This window comes from Melopsittacus undulatus, chromosome 1 (assembly GCF_012275295.1).
Source record: "Melopsittacus undulatus isolate bMelUnd1 chromosome 1, bMelUnd1.mat.Z, whole genome shotgun sequence".
Lineage (NCBI taxonomy): Eukaryota > Metazoa > Chordata > Aves > Psittaciformes > Psittaculidae > Melopsittacus > Melopsittacus undulatus.
This window is the reverse complement of record NC_047527.1, coordinates 142,946,708-142,973,815: the sequence shown is the minus strand read 5'-3', so window position 1 is coordinate 142,973,815 and position 27,108 is coordinate 142,946,708. Positions and strand designations below refer to the sequence as shown.

Below are 27,108 nucleotides of genomic sequence, written 5' to 3'. Positions count from 1 at the left end.
CTTATCAATAGATAGGGAGAGGTGGCACTAGGCACCACAGGTAAACAAACTCTAACACCTAGGAGAAATTTTCTTAAGTGATATTTTTATCTTTATTCCCTACAAAATGGATAAGTTATTCCATATGTTACCTTAAAATAGGGATTATAATACTGCTGGGAAACATAATCTGCTATCTTAGAAACAAAGCTTAGGCCTTTATTATAATGATGTAATTTATGCCATATTCTCAAGTACCTTCCCTCCACCCCTGTGTTCTCTTCATACCTGAAGACACTGTAATTTAAATATGTTTAGTTTGCTAAGTAAAATCCCTGAATACAAATAATGAACCTGGGGTTTAAAACCTACTAATGCTAATGACCACTTTATCATCCTTTTTGTTCTTCAGCAAAATGAGCATGGTAAATATTTCTGTGCCCCAGTAGCTAAGATGATTTTACCACTTCACACTGCATGCTGAGGGTGGTTTCCAGGCACATGCCTAATGCTCACATCAGAATGTCACCATAGGAAACACAGGCTAGAGGACAGTATCCCTAAAGACCGCCACCCAAAAAAAGAAAAAGAATCATTAGCATGCACTCATCAGCCTTTATCCAATGCTTTCTGAAGCTGCAATTTTCTTTCTTGCCAGCCAAAGGACAAAAATAAACAGATGCTGCTACATTCATCTGCAAAAGACAATGACAACAAAGGCTGATCTCCACTCAAACAAGCTTCCTACAGTCTGAGGCAGACAGAGAAGCTTTAACTCCTGATACTGCTGTTAGGAAACACAAGTCTTAGCCTGGTTTTCTTTACAGTTTGCTTGTCTCTCTCACTTTGATAAGCAGCCCACTTCTGGACATGAATGCCTTATGATTTCTGTACTTCAATGGGGTATAGAAATATTTACCACACATACTCCACTGAAGAACAAAAAGGATGATAAAATGGTCATTAGCATTAACGTTATTAGGTTTGAAACTCCAGATTCATTATTTAATATTCAGGTTTTTGAATTATCAGTTTAAACTCTGAACAAGTTCTTCACAGACTGAAGCAACAGGACAGAGAGGCATTCTTTCTTTAAAGGAAGCTAGTCTGCATTTGTGACAGTGTTTTGGTATTGAACATGCTTGCCCATTGTCACTTGCAGTGACCTTAGAGCAGTAAACCAGCAGCTACAAATAAGCCAAGCCACCAGAACAGGATTTCTGGGCTCTGTCCCTAACAAAATCAAAAGCCCAACTTTATTCTGCAAAGGACAGGGGGTTTTTATCTGTGGGAACTGATGGCTGCTTGCTGCAGATAACAGCACAATTTGGGATTCAATAAGAACTTAGTTTTGTGAAGAAATGTAGTAATTACTATTCCAGGAAAAAATTAATTGAGGCTATTAATAAAGTAAATAAATGAATGGGAACAGATTATTTGCTTGAGAATCTAGCCTTCAACGTTGAAAGCCTTACCTCAGCAGATATCCAGAAAATATAAGAGGTTTTGCTTTAACAAAGGAGACATCACAGAAAGACGCTGTCTATGTGCATCAGACTGAGAAATGAACATTTCTAATGTTATAAGGCAGGATTTATAGAGGGTAGCATATTAATGTCAATGGATTACTAAACTGCACAAATCAAATATAATGACAAATAGTATATGACTAAGTAAGGCTGCCTTTGAGTGCTGACAAGTGCCTCTTTTATAAGGTTAAATTGTGTTGGTGATGGTTTAATTCATCATTAATTTCGCAGTAGCTAAACACCAGGGCATCAGTGCAGAAGTTTCTTGGCTTTCCTGCCCTTCCTGAACAAAGAGGCACAGAAGAAGAGGACATGGAAAACTAGTTTCCAAGCATACACAACCCTATGTAGAAATACACAGCTCCTCTTCCCTGTAAGGACAGAGGCTTATCTGAAAGCTGACAGAAAGGATGTGAAAGAGAAGACTCTGCATGAGCTTCCCTCCGTACCAGCCAGAGAGTTTACCTTCTCCCACAGCACAGCAGTACTTGTAGTGTGCCCAGGAGTCCTCAACACGGATTTTAGCTGAGACTGCAACACTTCAAGTTTGCTGCTGCTTCCCTCCACCGAGCTGCTGGCAGAACACACACTTGCACTGTGCTCTGCACATTCTCAATCTTCTAGGTTACCTTTGCGGAGCAGGAAATGCCGCATGTCTGGCAATCAGGCAAAGGGCTTTTCAAGTGCAGATTTTTGGCTGAACTGTCTGAACTTCCAAAGCCAGAAAAATCTGGGATGGGGTCCCTCAGAGAATGGCTTGTCTAACAGGAACAGTGAAATGATTTTAAACAGAAACAGGCACAGATACGAATCTGAACTTCCTTAGGTTCAGGGATATCTTTGCCTTGTTCTTCATGAGAAATTTCATACTTTGAATTTTTTGTTTGTTTTCCTTTATTATTTCTTCTTCTGCTTCTGGTCTCAGTTCTCTCATTTTTAAGGTCTGATTTATCTTTCTTTTGCTATCCTGTTTGGCTCCCTATCCTCCAGTTGAAGTTAGATCATGTTCTTCTGTCTACTTCACTTGCTTCCTAGGCATAAAAATCCACCCACAAATCCATGTTTTTCCAAATCCATTGTTTTTCTTTGCTCCCTGCCCCCCTGAACAGTTTTACCCCATTTGGCCCCTCTTGTTTTCTCACCAAATAGCAGTCCTGTTGCCTCATCTACTTTTTACTCAGTAACTGGAGGAGAGGTAGAGAAAGTGCTGGTGAGTGTGTAAAAAGATCTATGTTTCTGAATAGGTGGAGTTAGAAAAGGTTTGCTCATTGCTTGGCTTCAGTGAAAAATACTGGTTGGGCTGAAGCACTGGGAGGGAAAGTGTGGGAGGAATTAATGGTGAAATACACACTAGGTTTTGCACAGGTCATCGAAGGAACTGACATTACACTTTCATATCCACCAATGATACTCAAATCACAACACATGGACCTCATCTTCAGAGCTCAGAAAATCATGGAGCAGTGTCATAACCAGGCGCTGTAACCATCTCTGCAGACACATCAGAGGTAACTTGCTTACTGCATGGAACCACCACCATAAATTTAATGGCTCCTCAGTTTTGAATTGTTGATCTGGGGAAAATAAGGCCACAGTAGTTTGTTTCCTCTCTTTAAGTTTCAAATGATGAGAGATCCCCGTGAAACTCAGCCCTACAGGAAGGAGTAAGTTTCGCTTTTAAGATGCCACTTTGCATGCACCAAAAGGGACATACCTATTTGAGACTGAGCAACCATAGTAGACTTGCGATCGCACAGTGGAGAGAAGGGAAGCCCTAGTTCCGCTTCTTTGTCACCCTGGAGAAACAAAATGGAGAAAAAAATGAGAAAAAGAGAAAGAAAGAGGGACAAGACACACTGCATGTTGATATCTTAGGTCATGACAATATAATTTAACTTTCTTTAATTCACTTTTGATTTTGCTTTGATTTTGTTTTGCTTTTATGTCTAACACAAATTGTGAAGAATTTGACTACAGCTTGAAAAGTTTATGAATTAAGCATCTTGATTCCTGTGAATCTTTCCTCAGAGCTTTCCCTGCCTGCTTGGTACTTCCATGCACCAACTAAAAATCCACTTGAGCATGAGAATGCTTCTCACTGCCAGAGAACCCAGCAGAACTCAGCTCTCAGAGAAACCTTTCAAGAGAAAACACCAGTGTCAGGACTGATTTTTCAGGGCTTGCACTTCTTTGCATGCCTTTTCTAGCCTTTCAGATAAGACTTCACAGGTCTGCCAGATGCAGATTACTGTTTTCTCCCAGAGGAAACACTGACATTTCTCTATGACAGAGTAACCTGCTCGGTTGATGTGGGTTGAGGGGTGGATATTTTCTATCTGGATTTCTCCAAGGCTTTTGATATGGTTTCTCACAGCTTCCTTCTAGAGAAACTGATGTCTAATGGTCTTAACAAGTAGTCTGCGCAGTGGGTGGAGAACTGTCTGACTGGTGGTAAATAGCTCCTTTTCAAACTGGCAACCTGTCACAAGTGGGGTCCCCAGGATCAATATTGGGCCTAACACTGTTTAATACCTTCATAAGAGATCTGGAAGATGGGATCATAAGGTGTACCCTGATGAAGTTTGCCAGTGACACCAAACTGAGTGAGGAAGTGCAGACTTTGGAAGGAAGAACCATCCTGCAGGAAGACCTGCATTCCCCAACACTGGACACTTGTCCATCTTGTCCAGTCTGTGCTTTTGCAAAAAAGGTTGGATCAGATGACCCCTGAGGTCCCTTCCAACCTGGCACTCTATGATTCTATGATTCTGACACTGTCAACATTTTAGGTACATTTTAGGTACAAAAGTCCAAACACGCTTTCCAGCCCTCAGAACTGAAAGTTTTTGATAAGATCACAAAATGGTCCAGAAGATCAAGTGCTATAATCCCATTTTTTCCTAGCTTTTCAAGTGGCATATTCTCAAAAATCCAGTCGCTCTGAAAGATATTGCTTTATGTTGAGAAGATACATAGGATGACATAGTTGCAATACTCCCCACTGAGCATTAAATTTTAAATAGCTTGTTAAATATACTATAGAATCAATTCCTTAAATCAGCAGCTCACATTAACTGCTCTGATTTTCTTGCCAGTTTTCTGACTCATGTCAAATGCAAGCTAAACCAGCTAGCAAATCAACCAAAGAAAAACTTCTGTAGGCATAAGAAGAGCTGAATTCTTCTTTTGTTAATGTAACAGATGGGAAATGGGGGCACAAGTCCTGTTAGAGTTTTGGGTGAAACAACAAGTAATAGTATTCTTCTATTGCAGAACAATTCTGCTTTATTTAGGAGTCTGGTATACAAATACCAGGGTAAAACAGAAACAAGCCAGAAATATTTCCAAGTAATGTTCCTTTACTGTGTCTGCTACATCTCTCAGGAAAACCATCCCTCAGGGAAACCATCTCCCAATACTGGCTCTTACCTAATCATCATTCTTCTTTTACTCCTTACACCTCTTATAAACCCCAGTGCCTAATTCTCTTTAGGAAGGAACCCCTAACTGCCTTTATGACTGCTCAGAGTCACTTGGCTTCTTCTAATACGTTTGGGCAGCCCCCTCACAGCTACCTAAACTGCATTAGTAAAACAAATTAATTCATGCAAGACATTTGTTTTAGGAGATGTTCACCATAGCTGCTGAATGTAAAAATAACAGTACTGTACCCAGAAGCACCACTCACACCTACAGTATGGTTATGTGGTGTAGGAAGACCTGAGTCACATCACAAAATACTTGGAAACCAATAAGGCTGTGGACCTGTACTGATACAGATTAAGTCAGGCTCTATGTCTCCGTAGAGCACATAACAGAAAGGACAGGTGAGGGTCTGCAGGTGAAGAGCACAAGGAAGTAAATGCCTAATCTGAGGCTGGCTCAGTTCCTTATCCCCATGGTCCCCTCTGGCTAGTGAACCTTCTCAGCTCGTGAGAGGAGTCTGTGTTGTTTGTCTGCTGTCAGACAGGGATGTATTTATTGATCCAGTACTAAGTAACTGCAATGAACACAATTCTATGTTTCATGGTAAGCTTAAGGGTTTTCCCAAAGAGGGAATTAATATTGCAACTGAATTTGGAACTAGAATACAAGTTTTAAATAACGCTTTATCTCACAGTAGAAGCATTTGTTATTCAAAATGAAAGTGGAATTTGTTGGCTGAAATGAAACTGTTCTTATGAAGACTTATTTTTGTCTCCAATACATGTGTAAAACAGATAAAACTTGGGGTTTTGTGGTCTCATATCTAGCTAATCCCTCACCAGTCTTTAGGAGACTCGGTTGTGGTGTATTCTAACACATCTAGCTTAATTTTTAATTGGAAAAACATAAATATGTACAGTTTCCCCTAAACTATATGCAAAAATCACCCTTTCTGAATAAGCCTCCCATGTGGCAACAGAGACAGCTAAAGGTATGATCTCTTCCAGCTAGTAAACCCATTCTTGGTTTGAAAAACAAAAGAAAATATTAATTTCAAAGCAAATACTTGCAATTTCCTTACTAAGAAGGGATTCCTGCAATCCCATTAAAAAAAAAAAAGTTAGAACCTTATTTTTAAATTGTCATATTTTTCTTATTTTGCATTCAGATGAAGTTACTGAACTTTGGGGGGAAATTAAGCACTTGGTTTTCTGCTTAGTTTAGTAATTCATAGTGCTGAAAAGTATCCTAAACACTAAGTGCTTTGTTTACTTTTAACTGATTTTTGTTAATAAGGCAGCTCTTAAAATGCTTTTAATTAGTCAGTTGGGGAGCTTATAGCTCTCACACAGAGCTTAATGGTTTGTCTAGATTTGTGTGTCTGTCAACAGGTAGTCGGTCCTGCGTGAGCTATAAACTAGATCAGTTTATTCCACCTAAAGTAAGGGTAATGCAGTTTTTACATCTACCCCCACAATGTAAGTACAGTTGTATTAAGTACAGCTACTTACATCTGTTTTCTTAAGGTTTTACAGCTAAGCAGAACATCACATATTCTATATTTTGCTGATCTGAAACACTTTAGTTTTCCAAACTGAACTTCTACTATGTAGAAACACCTTTATCTATAGACAATGTATGAGACATGAACTTCCCAAGAGGCATAATAGCCAATGTTACTACTAGTGCCAGATAAGAAAGCTTCATATCATTTAGGAGGTTCTTGCATAAACCAGAGAAAAAGGAAAAGATCTGTGCTCATATTTTCCTACTTCCCCTCCCTGTCCTACACATTCCTTCTGTGCTGAAGAAATAGTAGGATTTTCTTAACTTTACCTGTCTGAAGAACTCCTCTAGCAGAGACATGGTCCAGCGATGATGGAGATCCCAGGCCTTGGCTGGATGACTGATATCTGCTGTATGCAACAACAGTGATAAGGCTTTCGGCTTGTCAATTCTGAAAACCCAAAAGATCAAAAAAATTAATTGTCTGCTCTTGCAGTGGAGAATGACAAAAATCTCACCTATGCAGGGAACTGAGGTCATTAGAATCTTTGGCCAGGATATTAATGCAATGATTTCTGCGTTCATAAAACCAGACAGCTATGAAAGATTGTCTCACTTCTCCAACATACATTACTCCTGTTGTAAAAGAGACATTAAGAAGTGCAAAAAAGAAACTTTGCTGAGCTTGGCTGTGCTCCTTCCCAGGGTTGCTTGTCTGCACAAGCAGGCTTAAGAGCTGCTGCGCTCCCCATTTCAGCTGGGCTGCATTTTATGCAGCTTGGAAGTTGGTCCCTACCACCTTACTGTAGTAAACAGGATCTGATCTCAGGGACTCTAAAGAGTCTACACAGTAACTGATAAATGTTCCACTGCTAGAAAACTGATGTGAGGTCAGAAGGGGATCCTTACACCTGTTTCCAGAGAACAAAAGCCATAACCTAAGAAGCTAGCCTAGGATCCCACTAAATAATGCCTTCTTGGGAGAGGCAGTCTTGCTCTTTTAATTCCAGCTTCTAGCTATATGAAACAGCTGGAAAAGTTGTAGCTTTTGAGAGGACCAAGTGGCCACAGTCTAGTTTGATCTAATTCTGGAAGGCTCTGGACAGACCTGTGTCCAGGCTGAAAAAATAACCATTGCTCAGAGCTTTTTGCCATATCAAATGAATTTTATGGGGAAGAGCTTAGAGAAAACATTACAGCTCCCAGTGGCATATTGGGAAGAAGAATAGGCCTTCCCCATACTGCTCCATCTGTTATTTCCCAGTCCTTCCCTCAGTGAACCTCAAGTTGTTTTCATCTCTCCTCTGGTTATGGAGGAGGCCCCTTGCAGAGGTGGCAGCTGATACCATCTGCAGAAGGGAAATGCAAAAGTTGTGTTCTGCAGATCTTTTAACCTTGAGTCATACTCAAGCTGTCGAGGTCACTCAGCTAGATCATGTCCTTGATGTTACCCTGACAGGCAATGGAAAATGCACAGGGAGGCTTATCCCAATGTGGTGACCTTTGCAAGCTTTGGTCGACCAGCACAGAACAGAGATGTGTGTATAGGGGGGTGCCAGTCCACTCTAAGTGAATTCACTCAAAATTCAACAGCAGAAAGAGAATTGATGCAGACATCAAACAGAGTGAGGGCGTCTGGGGAGATGCTTTTGAAGTCAAACACAATGGCAAAGCACCAGCTGAAATGCAGCCCCTCAGTGCACAGTGTTGTGAAGTGACTCACCCTTCTGGCTGCTGCAAAGCATTCTTCATGGCTTTGATTTGCTGGAAGTGACAGGACATATCGGTGGCCAACACCATCTCAATCACTAGAGCTCTGAATTCCCTTTTGGATGGCATCACAATGAGAGGAGCAAGGAAAGAGAAACACAAAAACATCAGACACACTCCAGTTCCTTTTGTTGTCTACCTGCAAATTATTGACTATACTGCTTTTGTACACTACACTTGCCATTAACCTTTCAGGAATGAGGAAGCGGACGAATGATTATATACACAAACAAGGCAGTCAGAGGGCTGCAAATTAAGCCAGGTTAATCCTTGCTAAGAAAAATCCTAGATGTTTTTGAAGAGCATGTTCGAATTAGTACCCCCTTATAATTAAGCACAAATTGATTTCTTTTATAGGGCATTCTTAGAAGGCAGTACAGAGACTGTTTAAAGCCTCAGCATGAATCAGGTGCACTTTTGAACCTGAATCTCTATCCACTTGACTAAAATTGGTCAATACCTAGTTCAAAGTTTACTCATATTATTAAAGGAGAAACGTCATCTTAAATAAAAGCTCCTAGTACACATGCTGGTTATATGCAGTCAAGACCTTTGAGAACCTGCATTACTCCCCTGATATTATTCATTCAAACTATGAAATTTTTGTTAAGCAAACTGAAAAATGTCAGGACATTCTGATCTAGCACTCAATACGAATTTATTTCCTCTTTCTCTCAGTTCAGCTATCCACAGATTAACAGAGGAAGAAAACCCCAAGCTTAGCATCCCAGCTCGGGATACAGGAGATTCAGAAATGGGTCACCTTCCATCTAAAAATAAACGTTAGCATTCTTCTTTTCATGAATGTTTTATGAAGGACGTGGTCTATTTTGATCACGTCTGCCTTGCCTTTGGTGGCTGTGCTCAAGTTTCAGCGCCAAGCCACCACCATGTAGAGACTGTCATGTAAAGAGTGTTCCCTTCCCACCAGGAGTTCTGCAGACATGGTAAGATGGCATCATTTGGCCTTGCTTTTCCCCCAGTATACCCACCATCTTCTGCCCACACCTATATACAACTAGTTGCACAGCCAGCAACATTCAAGATGATGCTATGATGGTTGAAAATAATCCATTATAAATTATTTTGTGTTTTTCTTTTGCCAGGCCTGGTCAGTTCCCTGGTCTGGTTCATTCCCAGCAGCACAAATCTCTCTGTCAGTACAAGCAAGAGAGGCAGGAGAGGAGAACCTGAATGCATTGGAACAAACTTTTACAAGAAAAGGGTCAGATTATGCTGTGGGAACAGTTAGAGCTACATTAGATCCTAAACCAAATGATACATATATGTGGCTGTGGGAACAATTAGCACTTGGGATTAGTCCTGGGAAAGAGCAGACGCTTTGCTACATCCTCTGGAGTGCCATTCCTTCATAACAGTCTGCATGGGATACTTTGTGAGTAGCTTATTACAGCAGGAATACTAAAAGGAAGGGCTCAGCTCAGGTGAATGATTCACTGGCTTCAGTGCCAAAGCCAGTAGGGAATGGGCCATGGTGTCAACTGTCTTTTTACACCTTGGTTTCTCATCAACAGCACTATCAGGTTTGCTGCCATGTGGAGCCATGGAGCAGACTCGTATCCAGGTATCCAGCACAGGTTACCACAGTCCAGGGCTTGCAACAAACCAGGGACCACATGAAGCTTTGGTGCACCTCAAGGACTTCGTATCAAGTTTGCTCTGTACATAAGTAAAACCATGGGGGCTGTTTGGTCTCATTTAAGTGTGTTATTTTGTTTTTCATTTTATCTGCTAGATCATCTCTCTCCTGCTTAGAGCAAAAAAAACCCCAAAGTACTCCATCACTTACTCATGTCTTTTCAGGTCCTTCCACCTCTCTTTAATACTTGCCTTGCTTTACTGTGCTGATAGAACATGAAACCTTATTCTGTTGCCCTTACACTGTGGCAACATGGGCTAGAATGGAACAGCACTTGTTCATTCACAGGTGAATTGAAGCTCAATTACTAATAGACCAAGTAATCAACAAGGTGGAAAAAGGCAGTTCTGAACATGCAGAGGCTGGAGGCTGATGAGCTTGGCCAGCTCTTTCCTTCCAGTCACCTTTTTGGAGCAGAGCAGCAGCATGTGAAAACTGCTTTTTAATGGTTTGAGGAGAAAAAGGGCACCCATTTGTTCACCATTAAAATGTAATTCCCATTACTCAACCCTGTATTATTCTTACAGATTACAGCCTTCAGTGCATTTTAATTAACTAACAGCCCTAAAAGCAGCAGTGACCAATTCAGGATCTCACAGGAGGTTTGAGTATGCATCTGTACTAATTACAAACCAGACCTAATTCCTATTTACTTCAGACACAGAGCAACTGACACAACTTCAATCAGAACTGGGCAGTCTGGATCAGGCCTTGAGACAGACTGGGACTTACTCCTTCAAAATATGTCTTTAGAAAACACTGCAATTCCCAGGAGCAGTCTGCATTCAACACAGGAGGCTCGGGACATGTTTACAGGAGGTGCTGGAGCGCGCTGCTGCTCACGGAAGAGCACCAGCTCTGGTCTCAGAACTCAAAGCAACATCCTTGTGGCCATCGTGAGACTGAAGGGAGGCAGACCACATGCACAACAGGTTGTTTCTGAGTGTAAGAAGCTCTACATCTGTTGAAACTGGCCTAAAAGACATAGAAGGAGCTGCACTCATTGCTATCAGATTTTAGCTGCCTGTTGGTTTCCATGTGAGCCAGTTCAGCTGGTTTTGCTGTAGAGACTGGATGGAGATCAGTATCTCCAGAGCATGGCTCTTGTCATCCTCAGACGAGTGGAATGAATTGTCTTCTGGAGGTACTGCCTTGCTCCCTTAAGGAAGAAGAAAGCAGAGTTTGCTTCTTCACATAAGGAGAAATGAATTCCAACAAAAGTGTGTTGGAAGAATTAGGAGATCTGTGGCAGAGTGAAAAACTGACTTTGGATTTATGATTCATCCTCTTTTAGATCACTGCTTTTGGCAACAAAAATACAGTCACATGAAAGTAGTCGATACTGATAATATGCTCTGCTAGAGCTTTGGAATGAGTTTTCCCACAGGTCCCCTCAACTGGATATCCCTTTTACACTCATACTCTTTTTTATAGACCTGGCTATGCTACTTGACTGACTAGTTAAGGATTTTAATATTTCTCATTACACTTCCAGATGTTTTCTCTCTTGTTAGAATATACATTTCCCTAAGGCCATGAGCCCAGGAGACATCAAATCCTCTCACCTAGAGCCTCCCACTGAGAAAAAGTTACAAGTTACCAAATCTGACAATAAATCCTAAAATAACTTGCCCATGCCTTTTAATACCCCTGCAGAATCAGGGAAAGGAACAGTAAGGTGGAGAGGGCAGGTTGTCAGGCAGCAGGCTCAGGAAAAGCCATTGGAGAAGAGGAAAACCTGAAGTGAATTTCCTGGTTTATTACTGTCACACACTGAGTAAGAATTCATCCTGGGGCCACTGTCACAGCTTTGATTTATTGTTTTCTAACTGGCAGCCTGCAGATGATTCATGAATAAAGGTGGTATCTGGCACAATCCCATGATCAACAACAGTTCTACAGTATCTTTACTACAGGACAGACTCAGGCTGACTTCTCATCTGAATACTTCAAAGCCCTGCACTGATCCATCTGGCAAATACCTTAATTTCCTCTTTAGAATAATTACTTCATGGTTTTACCTCTCTTGCCTCAGATCACATTACATCATTTTGTTGGATATTTTGTTGGATGGATTTTTGCTCTGTATCAGTGTCTACTGTAGAGCTGTATTCTAGTGAAGGACTGTCATCTCCATGCACTCATGGGAAAGGAACAGGAAAAAGGCCATTTTAGATCATTTAATCCCTATGGTAGGAACCAACAATAACCTCTGCTGAAGTGAGTTGTTTTGCTCATTTTGTCCACTCAAAGTCTCATTACTTTATTACAGAAATGAACAGGAAAAATGCTACAGTCAAGGAAGCATTTTCAATGACTGATTCTCACCACAGATATATTATTCAGAATATGCATGTCCCCATCCTGAATGCAGAGAAACAAACTTTTGTAAGCAAATGGTGTAATGACACAACCACACACATGCTGTAATGTACAAAAAAAGGCTCTGACCAAAGTCATCTTCAGACAAAAAACATTTCCCAAATTTCTCACCCCAAACCCAAAAGGAATAACACTGACAGACAAGGAGGGCTTTGAATTATTTGAGGAACAAAACCCCAAGAAGCTTTACTGACAAAGTCAGTATTGCATTAAAGGTCACTTCCTAAAGCTGTACTCCAATACAGAGCTAAGGAGATAAACATTTTCCAGATGCCTTTTTAACCCTGTATTTGATGGTAAAGGGCTTCCACTAAACATACTCTGTCTTAATAAATGCATAGAAATCATTAACAATTAAATACAGTGCCAGAAAAGGCATCAATAGCAGTGTCTTGGAAGGCATCTGTTCACTTTACAGTTTGTTTTCTTAATTCACTGTGATCTGCTTCTGTTAGGGTTTCTTCATTTACTCGTTGATGACTTGCACAAGTGGGATTCATGAAACGAGGCAACTCAACTGATTTTCAAATATTTAATAAGCAACAGAGGGCTTCTTAAAAGGAGGAAAAAAAATTAGTTGAAGTATCAGCAAGCATTTAACTCTTTTCTCCTTCACTGTAGCCCAAAAGATTTTTCCCTCTCATCTGCTTTCCTTATAAAACCTGTGCCCATTTATTTTCCAACAGTAAAATGTAGCTCTAACATTCTACATTTCGTTCCTGAGAATGCATTCCCTAAGTAAATAACTGAATACCACAAATGCAATAAACCCCACACAGACATATAGGATTGCAAAATCCACTGATCATCAGGTTTTCTCTTACTAGTAATGTGAGAAAAGTAGTGAGAGCTCAGCTCATAAAAGGCACTTAAGAATTTGCTTTCCAAAACCCATCACTGGGGCCTTTTGCTGAGAGAGATTTTTCAGGTATGTCTATAAAACATTAAAGTTACATTTGGACATGCTTTCATAGTTTCCCCAAGCATCCTTCAGCACTGAGGGTCCTGTTTCTCGACTGCCAGCGCGGGCAGCTCTGGGCTTCTTGGTTTTACTTTCAACACCTCAGTTTCTGCAGAAGTCACCCAATGCTTCCAGTGCTATGGAATTTCAAACTGGCAGTCAAAAGCAAAAGCACACAAATATCACTGTTTTGGAATTAAGGCACATCCAGGTAATGGCCTTTATTCTGCAGCTGCTGCTTGATCAGCAGCTACAAAATAATAAAGTCCTATTTAAGAGAGAACAAATCAGCAATCCAAACATCTCAATATCTCTGCTTAGGCAGTTACAGTATTTCTTAAAGGGATAGGTTAGTCTTTGACACTTTGGGTCTAAGCATATTGCCTTAACAGAACACACATGTTGACACTACAGAATCAATGAGAAATACCCAAAGCTAGCTGTGATTCAAGCAAAACCAGTTTCAAGCTGGAAGCAGACCATCTTCCTGCAGACAGTATCTGTGCAATGAAGCATACTCAACGAGCTGCTCCACTGTTCCTTGTAGATGCTGGCTCTAAGGTTGCTGTTTCTACTCAGTTGTTTCCTTCTGTTTTCCCCACCAACATACAAAGAATCAGTAATTCACTGCCAATATTTGACAAGGCATTACCAGCTGTAGCTAAAAAAATAAATTAGGTTTTTAACACCTCTGTGCAGATTTTTTTTCTTCCAAGTTCCTGCTTGCTGCCCACCAGGAGGCTGTTTTCTATATTGGGGGATAGAATTTCTCAGGCCACTCCTCCACAACACTCACACTGATTGAAATCAGGCATGTAAGCTCCTGAGTTTTATTCCTGGTGCTCAGCTATGTGATCACATCACTGTCCACAAGGTGAAATACACAGGAAATTCAGGTTACACAGATTAGCAAGCAGAGCCTTCCCTGACCAGATTGCTCTAAGTCAGACCCTAGAGAAGGGATCATTTCCCCACATTTATATTAAATTAAGACTGCTCAGCATTGTATCACATATAAGTGTATGCAGGAGGCACTGTGCATTACATAAGATCCCACAAGTCGCTTCCCCTTCCATGAGAAAGACCACGGAGCAGGATTTTTCCTGTCTAGCACACTGTGCTATTTTTAAAGTACCACCCCCTGGAGATCAAAAAACCCCATAAAAAAACCCAGAAAGCCCTCACTGGTTTGAACTGTCTGCTATTAGAAAGCAAATCATGGGCTGATTTTGGCACATAAATCAGATATTTTACCGAGGCTTATTTTAAATTACAGCTTCTTACATCACCTTGGCATATATAGCACACTGATTTAAGATCCTTGGACTAGATCCATTTTTGCATGAAGCCCCATTTATAATTTCTAGGCAGGGAGTGTCAAAGTAAATAAAGGTTATGTTTATGCTTTAGGATGAAGAAACAGTGGACCAGCTCTATACTTGATTACAATGTGTGAAACGGGTGTCCCTGTGACACTCAGAAATTAGATGAGACTTAGTCTGTATGTATCCATTGTCACGAAATCTAGTCTCACTATGAGAGGTGAAAGCTAAAAGCAGAAATAAGCAAGACAAGCACCTTTCAAAGCTCTTTTTCTTCTAGTAGTAGAAATATTAATATGCAATATACAGTAATGCATACTGCCATCCAAACAAGGCAATAACAGGCTATGGTGATGCTGCAATGTTCATTTTTACCTCCAGTCATCCTTTGAGAGGTTAGATAAAATATTCATCTCTTCATCATCTTGCAAAAGACGATACGCTGCACTAACGTGATGATTTTCAAGCACGGACCGGTCGTTATATAGAATGGCTGAGTCTGACCTAGTATTTAAAAGAAAACATAGGAAAGGTTGTTTCTTCCCTAACGAGTCTCACATTCATAAGTTTTCCTTTGATCAGCTGCAGAGATTAGTTCTATAGCACAGACATGAGCATTTTAAGAGCACTTGTAACACTTTGTTCACTGCTGGTATTCAATAGAAGAAAATTAAAGACCAAAATTCACTCAGAATCTATTTCCTCAGCTGAGACTCACCTGGACTCTTTGTTACATACTTTAAAAAATATAAATGCTGAGACCTGAGAGAAATAAATCTAAGTTGAATCATGAGGCTCTTTTCCAGCTCCTGTGTATGTTGTTCTCATATTAAAGCCTGACTGCACCTAAGTAAGCAATTGAAAGATGTGTCCCAGTATTATTTCCAGAACAGCAAACTGCTGTAAGCAACATATAACTGAACTGCTTTTTGTCATCTGTGCACTAGACTATGCTGTCTGGAAGACAGTTCCCAGCGGGATAGAGTAAGACCAAAGATACTTTGGGCCTTATTTTAAGCACCAGGGTATAAATCTGAAATTGATGAATGGCTAAACTGGTCTGAAACTCTGCTCTGTTCTCTACTCTGCTCTAGTGAGTCCCACCCCTGCCGTCCTGATTCAGCTCTGGGACAACAGCACAAGAGGGACATGGAGCTGTTGGGGTGAGTCCAGAGGAGGCCATGGAGATGCTGCGAGGGTTGGAGCAGCTCTGCTCTGGAGCCAGGCTGGGAAAGCTGGGCTGATCAGCCTGGAGAAGAGAAGGCTCCTTAAGGGGAGACCTTGTAACAGCCTGCCAATACCTAAAGGGGGACTACAAGAAATCTGGAGAGGGACTTTTAACAAGGGCCTGCAGGGACAGGACGAGGGGAATGGCTTTAACCTGACAGAGAGGAGACTGAGATGAGCTCTTAGGCAGAAGCTCTTCCCTGTGAGGGTGCTGAGGCACTGACACAGGGTGCCCAGAGAAGCTGTGGCTGCCCCATCCCTGGCAGTGTTCAAGGCCAGGTTGGACACAGGGGCTTGGAGCAACCTGCTCTAGTGGAAGGTGTCCCTGCCTGTGGCAGGGGTTGGAACTGGATGAGCTTTAGGGTCACTTTACACCCTCTGATGTTCAGTGATACAGAAATTAAATTACAACTGTCCTTGCTTGAATTCTTCTATAAGTATCTGAAAACTTAGCAGATCCCTCTTACATGCATGAAGCTGTAAGAAGTGGAGTGTGGCTTGGCCCAGAACAGAGACAGAAATGTCTTTCTACATTCTCAAGCTTTCCTGAGCATATGTGTTATTTATCCTAGCAACCTTTATATATCTGTGATACACAGCGTGATTCAGCTAACATACTCCAGACATCTAATTTAGGGTAAGATGCAATGCATCTTAGAAATGCCCAAGTGTGCAGTGTCAGTCGAGGACATCTAGACATTTTGTCATTGCTACCAGTCCACTCCCATTGTCAAAGGAATACACAAACATTAGATGCTCAATTACCACTGCAACTAGAGACTTCCCAATCTTTGTACACTTCTGAATCTTGCTGTCATATTCAACTCCTCCACCTCTCTTCCACCAACCTAAAATCCTTATAGAAGAAGCCAAGATCAAAAATGCACTGGTCCAGTCCAGCTTGTGATCAGCTTATTACTGTCTAGTAATTTACAAAGCTATAAAAAATTATATCCCTGAACAGGCAATGGTAAGCACATCCCCTTGCTGCAGGTGTGGTTTTCCACTCAAGTAAAAATAGCATATGTGTAGTATTGGTACTTACAGATATTGCTGAATTCTTGATTTATGCAGCTAATGTTTCAGTCTTTAAATTCAACAAGGAGAAGTGTTGTATCACAGTATCTCCTCCAAATACCTTCCTCAAAGTACGTAACTCTGCAGAGCAATTTGTCTTAGCAACTTTACACAGAAATATTTTAGGACCATCCTTTTTCCTGATTATTAATATAAAACAATGCTCAGGAAGTTAGAATACATGCATTCTATTTTAAATGGTTGAGCAGGAGAAAATGAAATGCAGTGTAAGGACATGAACTTTCCTTCTGTAACACTTGAAAGTAAAAGCTCCTGCACTTCCTAGGCAGCTGTGCTGTCATCCTCCAAAGTTTTCCCTCTCTATTTCCCAGCCTTTCATCATGATTTACAGTGGCCTCACCGTGTTTGGATGTGAAAATTGTTGGTGGTTCCAGTGTGTTCATAGTCATGGATGGCAGCTGCAAAGATCATAGCGAAGATCTCCAGTTCTGTCAGCCAGTGCTGAAAAGAGATTACAGAGCAATCAGATAAGCTGTCATTTTCCAGGCATTAAGGCTTTTGTCTTTTAATGCAAGTTATCCCCTGCTGACAGGCAATGCTGCACGTCACTGCCTTTCCCTACAGCCTGCCAGTTGATTTAAAGCAAACTTCTCTGGCTGATACACAAAAAGCTGAACCAATGTTTTTCCTGAAGCTTCATCTAAATAAATAAAACTTCATGAGCTAATAGGGCTTAAGGCAGAGCCTTTGTTAAAGAGCAATGTGTGAGGAAGAGAAAGAGAAAGCTCAAGAAAATCAGGGTTCTTCAAGTGGATCTTGATGATACATGTCTAAGTATGTACATAACCAACCAGGTATGTATTTTCGGCTCAGCTGACCTGGGTAGCAGAGCCTCAAATACAGAAGAATGTCACTGATTTCCAGTGACTGAAAGTCTTCATCGGTCACTGAACCATGAGAACAGGGAGCACAACCACACAAGGTGTATTTCTTGTTATTTATCACTTATAGAAACATTTGAGAAAGCCCTGAGTTGATTTTTCCCCCTAATTTCCTAACCAAAGCCTTATTTTATAATGTTTAAGTCACTCTGACTTGAATTCTGAATGACGTATCAAGTATTTTATGTCTGGTTTTACACTGCTAGCACACAAGGCATGCTGTTAACATCAAGCACATCAGAGACAAAGGTTTTAGATACTGTAGATGTTGTAAATATTTGTATGAAATGCTTGAATGTATTACATTTATGCAAAACCTTTACCACGGTTGCCAAATATTTTTGTAACAGCTCACTGTCAACCTGCAAACATTTTGACAGATGTTCATGTATGAACTGACTTTTAAAACCCAGCAAAGGCCGTATGGTTTCATAAACCTATTCTAAACACCCACTAGAGTTCAGGGACCACCACTGGTCTGCTAACCGTGTGCAGGGGAAGCAGAGATAACTGTGGGGTTCTGCACACACCAACCTGGCCAGCTCTCCTCCTGTCTTTGACAGACATCTCTGCATAACCCATGAAGAATGAAGCCAGTCTCAATATTAAAGATCTCCTTACATTAAAGATGCAGTTTGAAAATACTGGGCCAGAAATACTTTGTACAATGCCACTGACCATAATCAAGGCAGCTCTTGATACATTTATGGGGATGAAGTGACCAAGAAATGAGCAGGCAACAGAAACCAAACTATTTTCTCATTTCTACACAATTTGTCCAGGACTGGAATGGACAGTACTAGTGGTGGAGAAATCTGGGATGTTTTTGCTTCCAGGTGCAACCTGTGAACAAGGAATGCTTTATAGATGATGAAGAATGTGATTTCAACTTTCAAGCACAAGCTTCTGTTAACTGTAACAGGGTTAAAAAAGGAACCAGGGTTTCCAGGCTACATATTTAGACCTGGACCTCCATTCCTCAACCATATTCTGTCATTTTCCAAAAGGAGAGAGTGCAAATGATAGAAAAAAATTAGGCAGAAGTTCTCAGAACAAGCAGAGCAAACCCACATTATGTGTGCAGACCTACAATGGAACTCAGCCAGCTAGTCTCATGCACCTACTTCAGACCTCTGAGCATCATCTGACAAGTCCCACTGCAACATGGTCTCATCATCTAAGTCTTAAAGCATCACTAAGGCAATGTGTTTGAGGTCTCCTACCCTCACCTTTTAAGACACATACAAAAAAAGTGCTTATCTGTATGCCCTATCAAAGCATCACTTGTTGAACAAGTTTGGGTAATGGAAATAGGGTATAATACACCTGAGGAGAGGTATTAAATATAAGAGCATTTGAGGAAGACCATTCAGAATACAGCTTGGGATTACTACAGTTGTGAACTGTGGGTAACAAATGAATCACTGTAAGTAGCACAAAGTCAAAATAGGCTTGCGAGTAACAGGAAGGGAACAGTAGGTAAATTGGAACCTTTTAGTTTGTTTTTTTCTGCTACAGCCTTGCAAGGAAAAGTAAACAAAATGGCAAAAAGCCTGCAGAGAATGGACGAAACCTCCATCAAAGCAGTGATATTACCTTTCACTAGTCTGTGATGGACTTCATCTTGGGAACAGAGAGCTACTTTTAAAGAACAAAGCCATCAAGAACTATTGAGAAAGCAGCAGGATGCTGTTGAAGGTGAAAAGAGAATGGAAATGTGAATGTTTTTCATTTCCAAAAGGTTGACAAAACCAATCCAGAACAAAACCTGTGAACTTTCTGCCATGGTAGGGGGTGAGGGCTGGCAAGGAAGAAGGCAGGAAAGAACTAGTATTGGCTTCCACAGTGGAAACAACAAAAATGTAATGAGGCATGACTGCCTTGCACCAACGTACAATAAATATGAAGAATTAGCTACTAAGGCAAATCATTGTCATGTAAACAAAAGGAACAATGCATAGAGAAAGAAAAAGGAAGAGGAAAGAGCACTGTTTCCAATGCTAACAAAACAAATGGATGCATTTCCAAGAAAATGCTACAAAGACAGCAATAATCAGCTTGTTTTCTTCCCCAGACTTTATGGTCTTTTATTCCAAAGTAATCATCATTTTCAGAGCTCATGATGATCATAAGCTTATTAATCACAATAGTCTGGAGGAGAGGAGGATCTCACTTCCCTTTGGCATAAACAGATGTTACAGTGCTTCTGCAGTTTTTCAGGTCTGCTGTGGGAAATAGTCTCCTGTCATTCTTGACAATATCAGCAAAAAGAAGTTTACCATTTGCACGTCATAGTATGGCAATTCCTAATAACTGTAAAGATTAATCAGAAAATAATACTGAAGAAAGTAATAATCACAGCTGAATAACAGAGTTAAATAAAGGAAAGAACGAAATGAGCAAAAAGTGTGCCAGCTCTTAGAAGTTGCTCCTATACATCATGCTTGTATACCAACCCTCTAAGAGATAAATACCAGAGTAATTCCAAATTCACTTTCAACATTATGTCTATGAGAGAACACAAAATATTCTATTTCATATGGTGAGGTATAATGAATTCATTCCAAGTCATCATCCTGAGGAGGAAAAATAACCCAGGAAAACTGAAGATTTCAGGCACTGAATATGATTAGAGGGAAAGAAGATTTTTTTAACTGAAGAAAGAAGAAACCTGGAATAAAACTGTTGAGAGAGCTGGGAAATAACAGGGAGCATGACAAAGACAAATGAACCATGTAAAGATAAACCAGACAACTCTTCCTTCCCATTGAGACTAGAATAAATTAACACTACACAAACTATTTAAATCTGAAAAATAAAGTGGTTTTCCACATTGCAAATGACTGGTTAACAAGATAAATAAGGGTTTTTTCTATTTTATTGTATGACTTTCACATCTTTGTCTTCATCCCATTGAAGAATTAAACCAATGGCCCTAGCACTTCCTCTGAAACCAAAGTCTTGTGTTCCAGCATGTCCAAGTTCCTTGCACAAATATTGTGAAAGTGATGATCTGAACAACAAAGTATATTAGAATAAGGATACAATACTGATGTGAGAAAATTCTGGAAACAGGAGAATGTCCCCTACCTTGCTTTACCATCGGGGAACCTACTATGCATGTTAGAAGGTGGCCCTGCTGTGAGTAGGAGGTCAGAAGCACTGACCTCTGGAGCTCATTTTCAGACTACATGAATCTATGCACATTGAAACAGGTTGTATCCTGCAGGGGAGGCGGGGTGGAAACTAAGAAAAAGGGGAAAAAAAAGAGAAGAAAAAAAAAGACTAAAAATGAGTTCTAACAAGGGAAGCAAAGCTGAAATGTCATGGTTGTAATGCAGTGTTGGGAGTCCCTTGTTCCTTATTGCAGGAATGGTTTCTTGTGCTTCATTAGATCCTAAACAAATGCCACATACCGTCTGGCTTTTGAAACAATCAGTGCTTGAGATTATCCCTGGGAAAGAGCAGACACTTTGCTATATCCTCTGGAGTGCCACTCCAGCATAACAGTCTGCATGGGATTCCTTGTGCGTAGCTTATTACAGCAAAAATACTAAAGGGAAGGACTCAGCTCAGGCAAATGACTCACTGACTTCAGTGCCACATGTACATATGCTCACACACAGAAATGGTAGTTTCCCATCTACAGATATCAATTCAGCATATGCACATTCTCTGACCTCTGCACATATTTCAGAATATGGTTTCCTCTGAAACAGAGGAAAAATACTTCAGATACATGAAGCAAGAAAGCATTTTAATGCTGAGGAGCTCTTATTTGTCACCTCAGGCATCACAACAGCAGGTGACTTGGAGAGGTGAGTGGATGCAGATTCTTACTGGAGACAGGTAATGCATGAGAAAAAAGACTCCTAAGACGTATGCTGGGGAAGATAGGTTTGTGCATTTGCTGCCAGGTTGAGATAAGGCTGAAACATGTTACAGAGAGAATGGAGGACAGCTATTTATCCATTTCTTGTGTTTGCTTATCAGTCAGATTGGAGCCTGGGATACACACAACTGTTACTTTTTGCTTTGACCATCTTAAGCACTTGGCTTCTCCGACTGCCTTCAAAGTCTACAAAACACATTACAGTACTGCAGTCCACATGCTGCAAAGCAGCATCACCCAGGAGACCTGTGGCAGAGTGAAAAACTGAGCTTGGGTTTATCATTCATCCTCTTTTAGATCACTGTTAAAAGAATTACCAACATCTTCACCTTTCTTCTATTTCTAAACAAGTCTAAATCTCTACTTTCATTAGTACAGCCATATCAAATGAAGTTTGTCTGTGGTGCAAATGGTTTCTACCGGGGATAATCATAATCTCCTTACTGAGTAAAAACTGTTGTAATCTCATTATATATTCAGGGTGCCAACTCTTGTACTTACCGCTACGCCTGTCTTGAAAAGGAGGTAATGGACCGTCTGTGTCACGTCTGCAGCGTGCATCAGGTTGTGGTAAGGATTTTTATGTTTGCTGTAGCCAACCTCCAAAGCTTCCACAAAGGACACCAGGGCAGAAATAGGGATCTGAGTAAAGCAATTAAACCCAAATGAATTAAAAACAAAAGAATCATCTTTAATGGCTAGCATTCAGAGGGCAGCATTTCGATAAGAGATCCCAAAGGCAGTTTGTACTTCACAAATAAATAACATGCTAAAATATCTGAAACAGGCACTCAAGAGAGGGTGAATCCAGGTTACTTCCTCAAACAAGCTTTCCGTTCCCTAATTACATTATGGATGACTCATCCCACATATAAGCACACACAAGTAAGTACACTACAAAATGCTGTCTGGAAAACACACACAGCATAAAAAGTAACAGAGAGCACTTGATTGACGGATTGCCCCTGGAGAAATATTTCTAATTAGGCCACAAGCATCCATCTGTTCTCCCCAAACCCGCTGGAATGTATCTCTGCTTTACTATGTACTTTCAAGATTTTCTAACGAAGCACATCATACAGCAAGTCTGAGATACTCAGTACTAAGAGGACTATCATTTATCAGACCTCTGGCTTTTCATGGTGAAATCACAGAATTACAGAATCAATGAGGCTGGAAAACACCTTTAACATCATCAGTCCAACTCTTCCCCCAGAATCTCCAAGTCCACCACTAAACTATGTCACTAAGGGCCTCACGTATATGGTTTTGAACACTTCCAGGGATGGCGATTCCATCACTGCCCTGGGCAGCCTGTTCCAATGACTGAGCACACTTTTGGGAAGACATTGTTCCTAATTTCCAACCTAAACCACCCCTGGTGCAGCTTGAGGTCATTTCCTCTTGTCCTACCACTTGTTGCTTGGGAGAAGAGACCTAAGAAGAACCATCCTATGTGCTTGCCATACTTTTGTGCCTCCAAGAGTAGAACTGTGCATACTTGAGAAAATGCAATTCAGGGCATTTCTAGAGAGGATACGCAGGTGCTGTCAGTTGGCAGCATGGGTTCTCCAGTTTCATCTCCCCAGACAGTAAATACCCCAAATGCTTGTATTTCCATACGGTAAGGGGAGGATGCAAGTGTGAACACTTAACTTCTTCAAGTAGGAGTAGAGGGAAATTGAACAGAATCCAAGATGGAAGAAGAGACCATCTTCTAACTACTGACCTTGAAGCGGTTGATCAGATCATAGCGTGTGAGAAGTTCATAGAAAATGAATTTCAGTGCATGATCCCCACTGGCATCATTTAGTGCAAATACATCAAAGGACCACTTGTCTACATTCTGCAAGAGGGGGAAGAAAAGGCAGTTAGTATGGTCATCCCTTTTACAATGATAGTTCAATTTCTATCACTTTACATCTACAAATGGAGAACTAAAGAACCAATGTAGAGTCTAATTTATTCATTGGCATTGTATGACTCATGTTTAAGAAGCTTTCATTGAGAACATGTATGCTGTTTGTTTATTCTAAACATGGCAATTCTCCAGACCAGAATTTAATCAGGAAAGGCTAAATCCCAAAAGATTCAGTATCTTTTGTATCTGAAATACTGGGATAGCCCTATATGACTGATTTTACCACCCCTACCCACATGCTCTGTCTGTGAAAAGGAATATTATCTTTGAAGGAAACAGCAATAACAAAGATATGCTTTTTAATTATATTAAAGCCTCTGAATTTTGCTGTCCCTACAGAATTGTTACGACTTTGTACTGTAAGCAAAGCACTCCAATGCTTTACTCCTGCTTGGAACAGAAGAAGGTGATATGTTTTTGTGCAGTTAAATAAATACAGACACCTGTATTTTTAAGTACTTACTGTTTAATCAACCAAAAGAATAACTAATGAAGAACTACCTTGCTGCACCCAAAGAGCAACTTAGGTCCTTCTGATTCTAATATTAATCCTGAATTGTGATTATTACAGCTTAAATTGGCCAAAGACAGCATGATCCTAATTTTCCTTTTTTTTTTTTTTAAGATAAGTGATCCCATTTGGGCTTTCAGAAAACTACAGAGCAGGAGAAGACTATAGAAAGGTTACATGAAGTGCTAACAATGATATAAACCCCAACCTTTATAACAGAAGAGTAAACATGTAATTCTACTTGGGAAAGCTCCAGTCAGCTGTAAATGATATTTGAATGTTGCAGGGTGGACAGTCAAGAAATTGAGGAGGGAAAGCTCCCTTCCCAGCTCATAAAGATGATGCATAAGGTATAAACCTTTCTGTAGAAGGTTAATTTCAAATCTCAGCTCTTAGGGAAGGCTGTGGGAGCTGACAGCACTCATCTAGCAAAATAAAACTCCTTGATCTCAGAACTGGACGTGCCTGAAACTCTATGAACCCTTCTCTCCTAACAACAAAGAGGAAAGGTGCAGAAGAAGTTACAGCTACAAGAATGACTTACAGACCAGCCACACAGCTGCATGTGGCACAGGACCAGATCTCAAACTCTCTTGCCTGCTGAGAGCTTTGATGTACTTCCCACAGGGATTTATCCAAACCACACTTCTTAAGCCACATATTAAAGATTGACATCTATACATGGAAGTTTCCTTACACTTCCAAATTCTGTTGCAGGTTACCTCCCATTTCCTTGTGGCACTTCCACCAAGAAAGAAGAAGTACAGCTGCTCCCAGTGCAAGAAATAGGGTTTGGCTAGACATAATGTTTAGGAATGTTAAGGATTAGAGTCCATCTAAAAATCTGCCATCTTTTTTTAGCAATTCTAAAAAATGCTAAATTACAATCATCTACTGAGCTCTTAATGCCCAACCCACCTTTGTTGTTTATTGTCATGGTCATGTTCCAAGTTAGGACCTGACTTCAAGTCAAATGCAAAGGACAGTGACATTTAACCACCTTGTGGTTCGTCACCCACACATCAGCATAACTACAGGCCTTCTTATGTTCTGAATTAGACCAGTGTATCCTGGCACCAGCTCTCTCCATGATGGGCTGATTCTGATAACCTTGCTACTTGCATAATGTTGATTACATAGAGCTGAGTTTTCATCTTGTGGAAGCATAGTCCACAGAGAAGCTAATTAGTGAGGCAATACCGAGGATGCTGAAGGTGTAGTTCTGCTTTCTTCTATCCTAGCAAATCACTAGCTTGCAGAGCAGTTGATATTACAAGCTATGTGGAGCCACACACTGAAGACAGGGTCAAGCTTCTCCAGAGATGATTTGTGGCCCAAGTTACAGAAGAGCAATCATAAATTGCAGCTTTTTGACATTTTCAGTGGGTGTTGGAGAGGAAAAACAACCAAAAGAAAAAGTTCCACCAAGTAAACATGTTTTAAAGCCCTTGAACAAACTTAGAAAATGGGCAAGAAAAATATGCCCAAAGCATCCACTCAGTCAACTGTATTTTCCTGGGTTTTAAGTGTTTTATTTAGTAATCACTTAGTCAGTAAAACAATTTAACACTTGCATGTATATAATAATTTACTTTTTGGTCATATGGCATTGAAAATAACATCTCAACTATGCTGAAGTTTAATTCATTGTAAGGCAGTAGTGTTTTGTGGGAAAAAAGAGGTTTTTTTTTACTTTATGTACTTTTCCTGTAGCTAATGCTGCGCTCTTGCAGCAGATAGAATTTACCAAATAGTGAAACTGAAGAACAATATATCAGAATTGTTCTTTTGCACAAAATAAAGTAAGCACATAGATGCTAAGTTTCACAATAGATCTATTTTACTGAGGGAGAAATCCTTGCTCTTGTCAAGTTAAGCACAAGTTTTGATATTGACAATAATGACAGCAGCATTTTACCCTGAATAACTAGGGGGGAAAATCCTCTTAACAGAAGCGTGACAGTGTCGCAGATGGCTCAGAGGCTTCCAGCAACACCAATTATGCTTTGAAAATTGGTGGATTTTATGATCTTAAAAAAGATTTTGACATAGAATTGACCCCTATATTGGGGAGAGATCTAAAGGGATGCAGAACTTCACAGATGTCTTGTGATGGAGGAGAAAAACTGGAAGGCCTGACACTGCTGTAGCCACAGACGAGCAGACACTGCAAGTGACTACAGGCTCTGCGTTCATTAGCTATGTATTAGCTAGCTCAGAAAACATTGCAGTGACCGCACAAACATCAGAAAAGGCTGAAAAATCCACTTCTACAGCAGCTAGTTAACGTGAAGTTTTGTCTGTAGCACTACAGTGCTGAACAGCCGATCACCACAACTTACTGGGTAAATCAACATACTCATTCAAACATCTTTGTACAAATGGTATGTATGGCTATTAGTCAAATGACAGACCAGGGTGATTGCCCCACTGTATCACCTTTTTCTACCATTGCATGCATGCTCAAACCACATACAACACATAGTCTGCAAAGCTACTGTGTAGGAAGCTGGTTGCTAAATGGTGTTTATAGTTTGATAATTCCTGCCTAAAGCAAGAACCTTGCAATTGCCCCATGGATTAAATCTTTTCTTTTTCTTTCAGACTACTTCTGACTAATCAGTTTTCCCCTGAAAGTCATAAAAGGGTCATTATTCCTAAACTGATTGTCACCTTGAAGACCTAAAACTGAGCAATGCAAGAAATTCCCTTCTCTCACAGCAACTTATCCTTTTCCTTTTCCAGCTCTCTCCACTGATGTTTTCCTTCTTCCCTGTGGGATTAATTCCAGCACATCACAAAGACTTACTTCAGTTTAATCACTGTAATCTAGAACAGAGCTGTAATCTTCACAACCTGATAATGGCCACAGCCTTGAACTCTATTCTTTCCTTTATTGAAAGGATATTCCCTTAGGCCAGTAAATGATTAATGTATGTGAACTAAACTAAATGTCAAAGAGAAGAGCAAGTAGTAAGACCCCCTTACCAAGTCAAATATCGCAGTGTTACCTTGATGCCTTGTACAGAACCACCACCCCCAA

At 40.4% G+C, this 27,108-nt stretch overlaps 1 protein-coding gene across 2 annotated transcripts in view; it reads right to left on the bottom strand.

The window, feature by feature from the left end:
- The window catches only part of PDE1C (phosphodiesterase 1C), a 73,053-nt gene that overhangs the window by 43,828 nt on the left and 2,117 nt on the right, over positions 1–27,108 (bottom strand). For both annotated transcript variants that reach the window (XM_034065732.1, XM_034065729.1), the window contains exons 4-10: positions 23,363–23,479; positions 22,135–22,275; positions 17,201–17,301; positions 14,911–15,039; positions 8,164–8,265; positions 6,771–6,891; positions 3,223–3,304 (exon numbers count right to left, since the gene is read on the bottom strand). In XM_034065732.1, coding sequence (XP_033921623.1) covers positions 3,223–3,304; positions 6,771–6,891; positions 8,164–8,265; positions 14,911–15,039; positions 17,201–17,301; positions 22,135–22,275; positions 23,363–23,479 — 793 coding nt within the window. The remainder of the gene's footprint in view (positions 1–3,222; positions 3,305–6,770; positions 6,892–8,163; positions 8,266–14,910; positions 15,040–17,200; positions 17,302–22,134; positions 22,276–23,362; positions 23,480–27,108) is intronic.